Raw genomic sequence first — 7,562 nt, 5'->3', positions numbered from 1 at the left:
TACATTTAGGTCTTTAATCCATTTTTAGTTTATTTTTGTGTGTGGTGTTAGGGAGTGTTCTAATTTTTTTCTTTTTGAGTCAGTTTTTCTGAGGTTGGTCCTGGTCATCAGTATTTTATAAAAACCCTCCATGTGATACTACAGTGAGGACAGGGCTAACAACTACTGATGTAGAATTGGAAAACTGATGTTCACAGCAATCTCATTAATTCTTACTGCTTACACCTGGCTTATCTCATTCACTTGTATTACTCTCTTGGCCTTTAAATGTAACTGAGTCTACAGCCTATAAATATTGAGCACTCTCTGTACTAGAAAGTGTAGCTGCTTGCAAGTAGAGATTTCAAAGACTGAAATCTAGGGAACTGAAATCAGGTTAGAGAGAGGGCGTTCATGCTGGTATGGGTGGAGGCAGCTTTTTGAAGGGACCCAGATCAGGGCCTCCACCAAGGTAGCAGATGCTTATGGGACTTACTGAAGGGAGAGGAGCAGCTAGTGACAAGGAAGGACAACAAAAGTAGAAAGAGAGTGGAACAAACAAACAACAAAAAAAGAATTTATGCCTCTCTCTTGACAAGAAAGACCAAATATTGCTTTGGGGAATCTTAGCAAAACGTATAGAACTTTTCAGGTTTGCCTTCAGTGGGACTATTTTGTTTGTTTGTTAAATTTGATGAAGTCCTGGTTCTTTGTCCTTTCAGATGTTTTGGCCACCTCATGATGTGAATGATTTGCTCAAGGCACTGATACACCAGTACAAGGGCAGGAAAAAAGCAACTGAATTCCTCCTAATCCAAGGGCTCAAAGCAGGACATTGAAGGATCTAGCCTGAGCATTACCCATAAGGGTGCGGGCCAGAAGCTTCCAAGATTCTTATTTATTTTTAATTTTTTAAAATTGAGATATAATTGACATGTAACATTGCATTAGTTTTAGGTGTACAACATAATGATTTGATATATGTATATACTGCAAAATGATTTTTTGGTAGTTTTAGGAAAGTATATCAAGAAACAAGGCCACTCTCCTTAAAATTAACGCAATGGTCTTATCATTTAACTGGACATAAACATTTGAAAATCTTAACTATATCCCTAATTCAAACCAAACTCCTTAGCTTGGGAATCCAGTGCCCCTCCCACCTAAGTCCCAAATTATCTTCTTAGGTAACATCCCACCATTTTCTGTATGCTACTCTCTACTCATATTATTCAGATGTTTTCTTGTCTCTGCACATTCACTCACACTGTCAGAGACCTATCTGTTCTTCAAACTACAGCAAAAATGTTCCTTCCTGCCCCAAACCTTCTTGACTTCTTCCTTCCTTAGAAGTAAATTGCAGAATATTTTATTTCTACTTCTCACTAACCTTATATTCTAAATTGTATGGTTTTGGAACATGTTTCAATATACAAAGATGTGAAGGCCAAATTGTTGAGAAATTTATATTTCTAAATTTACTTTGGCAGTCAACAGAGGAAAAAGAGATTGACTTGTTTAACTTATGTTTCTATTATGCCTTATTTCCTTTGCTATCACCTGATTTCTTTTCCATCATGAAGAGTTTCAGCAGATACTTTCCATTTTATCAACAAGATTGAAGCCTAGCTTTGAATCTATTAAATACAGCTGTTGTCATTTGCTGTTCCTCAAGTCCAGACATGATAGATCTGTTATCGTGTCAAAGTTCCAGAACTAAAATTTCATTTCACTTATTACAAGTGAAAGCACAGAGTACAAGTTCCATATTTCCTATTATAATTTGAAGGTAAGAATCTCCCTTCCTCTAATGTAATGTCTCTATAATGCAGGGTTTATTTGCTTCTTGGGAAGAATATTATTGAATCACATTCTTTGTTTGGGGTTCTGTTTGTTTGTGTTTGTTTTTAATATTTTAATAGCTTTCTGTCATGTGATTGTGGGAATGACCCCCTTACCTCTCTAGCAGTTCAAGTTCATAGTACCCCCAATTGTCTGATTACATTTCCTAGTGGAACACCTACATGATTCATATCTATCTGCATTTTCAAATTTAAAAGTACACTGTTTAGATAGTAGATATTACATATAAATAGAAAGTTTTATGGTGACATAAACTAGGGTTGTTAAAACGCTTATGTCCTTGTTTCATGTTGAATGTTGTTAAAAACATTTTTAATTAATCTTACAATTTGAGTATCGCACTCAGGGGTACTCAGATATTCTTCCTTTGTAGTCTCAACTTGAGAGCTCTCATGGGCTTCAGAAGTGGTTTGTTGAGCCTTGAGAGAGAAAAAGAGAGAACATTAAAAAAAGAGAAAAATAGATTCAACGGAGAGATCCTTGAACTATTGTAAAACATGTTACAGTGGCAACATCACACTCAAAGAAAAAGAATAAAATGAAAATTTATATATATCAGAGACCTTAAAAACTGTACCTTAAATATTAACTGTGAAATTAAATAATTTCTATTCAATTTTATATTAGTGCTGTCCAATGGGATTATTTTCCCACTGGAAATATTTATTTCTTGCATAATAAGCTTTTATTTTAAGGATCCTGGTTTCTCAAAAAAACAGGAATCCTATCGTTTCTCTTTATTTTAAACCCCAGTATATATGGGAAATAATAAGCACACATCTTGTTTCTTTAATAGGAAATAAGATGTTTTCTAACATCTCACCGTAATTTACAAAAGAGAATTATATTCACTCCAATGCTTCACTAACCAAGTACTGTTTTATATCTCCAGAAACCCTAAATATTATTATAAATTTCTCTGTGCTACTTTCTACACAGAAATGCCAAGGCACATGATCCAAGTTAGGTCTTTGGAACCTTCATTCTTGAAATTAAATACTGACTAGACTAAAAAGAGGCCTTAAATAGGGACATTAGTTCCAGTAGGGTGACTTGTCCAAGTTGTTTCTACAATGAGACACTTCTTATGGTTCACATTCCCAGTCTTCTGAAGCACCCTCTGTTTCTGCCCATTCCCAGGTTTGTTACTTCTGTCTTCTCCTGGATAGTATGAGCTCCTGATGTTCTATCATTAAAGCTCCTTCATTTAATTTGGTAAGGGTCAATGTTAATTGCTTGTAATCACAGAGACTTGAATGATACTGGGAGTCAATCAATAAAATAAAACTGACAGTACAACTTAAGGGCTGAGATAGAGGTTTGCCATTGAAACCAACAGGAGGGAAACCTAACCCAGATAGGTAAGCTGTAAAAAATAACACCAGGCTCACCAATGATGGAGATTACATTTTAGAGTAGGTATTCAATATCTTCCTTAAAATATACATATGCCCATATTGATAAATAGTAATGTTTGCTTAATTATATTTTCTTATGCAAATATTGTGTATTTATGAAAATGCTCCCAGATTTTGGTGGTGAGACTTAGGTAAGAAATATGTGCAGAATAAAAGGTTTTATCTATCTCTTTATCTATCATCTATGTATCTATCTATCTATCTATTTTTGTAGACTTTTGCTATTTTGGACAAAATATAAAAGGGATTTCATTTACAATTAAGTTCAGAAAAAACAGGGGGAAAAGAATGACAGTGCAACTTTACTCCTTCATAAGTTTGCCAAAGGCTACCCTTGTGCTCATATATTAAACAACTGGGGTGCCTGGTTTGTCAATTTCTATATCTGTTTACGAAAGTTATCTCAACTCTGCTTCAGGAAAAAAAATTACATATACTTTTCCTCTGTGCTACTAAAATTACTTTTAACAACTGGAGGAAATTATATATCACTTCACCAATGTGAGCAACAACGCATGAAAAGTTAAATTACTTTAAATACAAAACCTTAGTATTTAATTGCAGAACTGGTTGCATTAAGCGTAATACATGCAATCCTTAATGTAGGCATTTGCTATCAGTGAAATGGCCCCTTTTATTTTATTTTATTTTTTTAAATTTTTATTTATTTATTTTTGGCTGCGTTGGGTCTTCATTGTTGTGTGCGGGCTTTCTCTAGTTGTGGCGAGCGGGGGCTACTCTTCCTTGCAGTGTGCGGGCTTCGCCTTGAAGTGGCTTCTCTTGTTGCTGAGTACAGGCTCCAGGCATACGGGCTTCAGCAGTTGTGGCTCCCGGGCTCTAGAGTAAAGGCTCAGTAGTTGTGGCACATGGGCTTAGCTGCTCTGCGGCATGTGGGATCTTCTCAGATCAGGGCTTGAACCCGTGTCCCCTGCATTGGCAGGCAGATTGTTAACCACTGCACCACCAGGGAAGCCCCAATGACTCCTTTTAGAAAGAAGCCTTATTGAGTCTGATGAATTAACAAAGAATGGGAACTGATTTGGGGGAACGATAATGTATTTTGGAGTTAAAGAAATGTGAATTCTGGTTCTGGATTAGCACATAAATAAATAAGGGCCTTAGACAATGTATACAACTTTGGAGGGCCTCAGTTTTCTGCTGCCCTGCTAAATTAGGTCAAGAACACCTAAATTGCAGTATGTTTTTTGTCGTTTTTTTTTATTTGTTTGTTTGTTGTTTAGGGTAGTTTTAGGTTCACAGCAAAATTGATAGGAAGGTACAGAGGTTGTCCATAAAGCCCCACCTCTCGCACAAGCATAGCCTCCCCCATTATCAACATCACTCACCAGCGTGGTACAAATGTTATCAAGGATGAACCTACATTAACACATCATAATCACCCAGTGTCCATGGTTTATGTTAGGGTTCACACTTGGGTGAAATTCTATAGGTTTGGACAAATGTACAATAACATATATCCATCTTTATGTTATCATACATAGTATTTTCATTGCCCTAAAAATCTTCTGTGCTCTGCCTATTCATCCCTATCCTCCTCACCCCTGGCAACCACTGGTCTTTTAATTTTCTCCATAGTTTTTCCTTTTCTAAAATATCCACAGTTGGAATCATACAGTATGTAGCCCTTTCAGATAGGCTTCTTTCATGTAGTAATGTGCTTTTAAGGTCCCTGCATGTCTTTCTATGGCTTGATAGCTCATAGCTCTTTAGTGTTGATTAATATTCCATTGTCTTGATGTACCATAATCCAGGAATAGATGGATTTACTGGTGAATTCTACCCAACAATTAAAGTGGAATTAATTAATATCTATCCTTCTCAAACTCTTCCAAGAAATACATATTTTACCTATTGTAGATGGTAGAAGTCCAATCAATAGAATAATCTTAAAAGTATTAAATTAGACCACAAGAGAAATTAGTTATTCATAATGTCCTAAAATATGATAGAGATATGCAAGGCTTCAAAAATTCTCAGTATTCATATTGAGATATAATGTTTGTGCTAAAGAAGTGGAGAAGTAAATAATGTTTGCAGGTGATTAAACGTAGAATCAAAACTGAAGCATTTGATAATAGCAGAATCCATTCGTTGGTATATACACCATTACCAGGAAAATAACTCTACAGAGATGACAACGGAAAGATGTGATTAGTGAAACATGAAAGGATGCAACAAAGAGTGATTCTTCTAATCAAGAAGAATGGAGTTTTGCAGGGAGGAGGGAAAGCGGCGAGTAAGATGGAAGATGAGGGGGTCGCTGAGAGGTGGGAGAAGGCGACAGACAGCGGGGAAATCGACAGATGGTTGGACAAAAGACTGAAGATCACACAAAAGGGGAGGAAATCCAGATCTCCTCCCAAAGTGCCCATTGTGATTCAGCACGATAGCCTTCCCACGGGGCCCCCTCCACCGATTCGCATCCTCAAGAGGCCCACCAGCAACGGTGTGGTCAGAAGCCCCACCTCCACCAGCAGGCCAGCCCTTTTCGTCAAGTCCCTAGCACAGCGGGAGGCAGAGTACGCGGAGGCCCCGAAGCGGATCCCAGGCAGCGCCAGCCAGGAGGAGGAGCCAGAGCAGCCCATCCTTGACAGGCCAAGCAGGATCTCCCAACCCGGAGACAGCAGGCAGCCTAACAGTGTGATCAGACAGCCTCTGGGTCCTGACGGGCCGCAAGGCTTCACACAGCGCAGATAAATGTGGGAAGGAAAGGATGCCGCTGCCGCCGTCACCACCTCTTGGGTCGTCCGCTGGGGGTCGCACTGCCTTGGCAGACAGCTTGACTTGAGAAGGGGGAACGACCTGACTCATCTGCACTGTGATCCCCTTTGCTCCGCCCACTGTGACCTTGAACCCCATGTACTGTGACCTCCCTTCCCCCCCTTCCCACTGTGATTGGCATGTCTACAAGGGCTGTCCCAAGTCAATGGAAAGGGAAAGGGGTGGGGGTTAGAGGAGGGTTGGGGGGACTCAGCGTAGAGTCAAACAGTGCCACTTGGCCACTTGGGGTGAAGCCAGTGCCAGCAATAACAGTTTATCACGCTCATTAATTTGGGATTTCAAAACACAAATGAGAACACCCGTCCACCCACCCTCAAGTGCATGTCTTCATCACTTACAAGCAAGTTCCATTTGAAAATATCCTTTTTTTCTTCCTATTTTTGTTTGTTTATACAAATATTTGATTTGCAAAAAAAAGTACATGGGAGGGGTTTTAGCAGTTTAATGAATTTTTAGTTGAGAAAGGGTACTTTGGTAGTCTACTTAAAAATGTTTCTGGGCAATTCACTAGAAACATTAACCAATAGGATTTTGGTGAGCTTAGCTTCTGTATTCCTACTGCCGCCCAGAAAAGGGGTAGGGCTCTGCAGCCCCCAGGACAGACGAGCACCCCATGCCTATACCTCCCTCCCCCCAGCTAAGTCCCAGAGCATCTGGGCCCTACCTGGAGACTGGCCTAGCTCTATAGGCTCAGAGAGCCTGGGGAGGATGCCAACCCCTCACCTCTAGTATTTTGGGAGATAGGGAAAGTGAACAGACTTTCCCTTCCAAAACCCCTCAGGGTGGTTCCCTACCAGCCCCGCTTACTACTTCTAGAAGAGGGCAGAGAGTGAGGCTGCACTCCCGGGCTTTAGCAGAAAGGCTGCGAGCCTTGCTCAGTATTTTGCTGTCAGCACAAAGAAAGCCAGGAGACAGTCTGGCTCCAAGACACTGAGCCTTCTGCCGAGTGTGGTAAGAAGGTAGGTGGGTCTTCCCACTCCAGCAAGGCTTAGAACTCTCAAGGGTCTGTGGAATGCCATCTCTGTTGATGGCATCAGCTCGGTAACTCCACCCGGTACATTTCCCTTGTGAAATCAATACCTTGGGAGCAGACCATTCTGAATAACATTTGGAGAAAGACAAGCTGTGCATTGCAAAGATTGGTAATGACAGACTGGTTCCCCATAGGCCTAGGTTACCCTCGACTCCTTTTTCCAGAGCAAGGGCCTGGAATGAAGGCTGTTTCCCCTCTGCCTTTGGAGCCTGGAGATTTGCTTTGGCTCATTGAGGTGGAAGAGGCTTAAGGGGCCCTGCCCAGAGCAGCTGTGTGTGTACAATCTGGCCCCTCTCGGGCTTTCTGATCTCTTCCGTTGCACTTCCTCTTATGTCCCTCAGCTAGCCAGATGGCCTCCTTCCTCAGCAGATGAGTTTTGGAGTGGTTGGTGTGACATATATGATTACGGCAGCTCGCGGTGGCCAAGGTGGCAAGCTAGGTCTTGCAGGCTCACTCCACCTTTGGTT

General features: G+C 40.4%; 2 protein-coding genes across 2 annotated transcripts in view; one reads left to right on the top strand and one right to left on the bottom strand.

The window, feature by feature from the left end:
• LUZP2 (leucine zipper protein 2) overlaps positions 1-7,562 on the bottom strand; it is a 438,414-nt gene that overhangs the window by 16,788 nt on the left and 414,064 nt on the right. The window contains 1 exon segment of the mRNA XM_024118909.3: positions 2,169-2,261. Within this exon segment, the coding sequence (XP_023974677.3) occupies positions 2,169-2,261 (93 nt within the window).
• LOC102977639 (SUZ domain-containing protein 1-like) lies at positions 5,514-5,978 on the top strand. Its single transcript, XM_055078722.1, has one exon. It carries the CDS (start codon positions 5,523-5,525, stop codon positions 5,976-5,978), a length of 456 nt encoding a protein of 151 aa, XP_054934697.1. The 5' UTR covers positions 5,514-5,522.

Source organism: Physeter macrocephalus, chromosome 16, assembly GCF_002837175.3.
Source record: "Physeter macrocephalus isolate SW-GA chromosome 16, ASM283717v5, whole genome shotgun sequence".
NCBI classification, from domain to species: domain Eukaryota; kingdom Metazoa; phylum Chordata; class Mammalia; order Artiodactyla; family Physeteridae; genus Physeter; species Physeter macrocephalus.
This window is presented reverse-complemented; position numbering and strand designations above follow the sequence as displayed.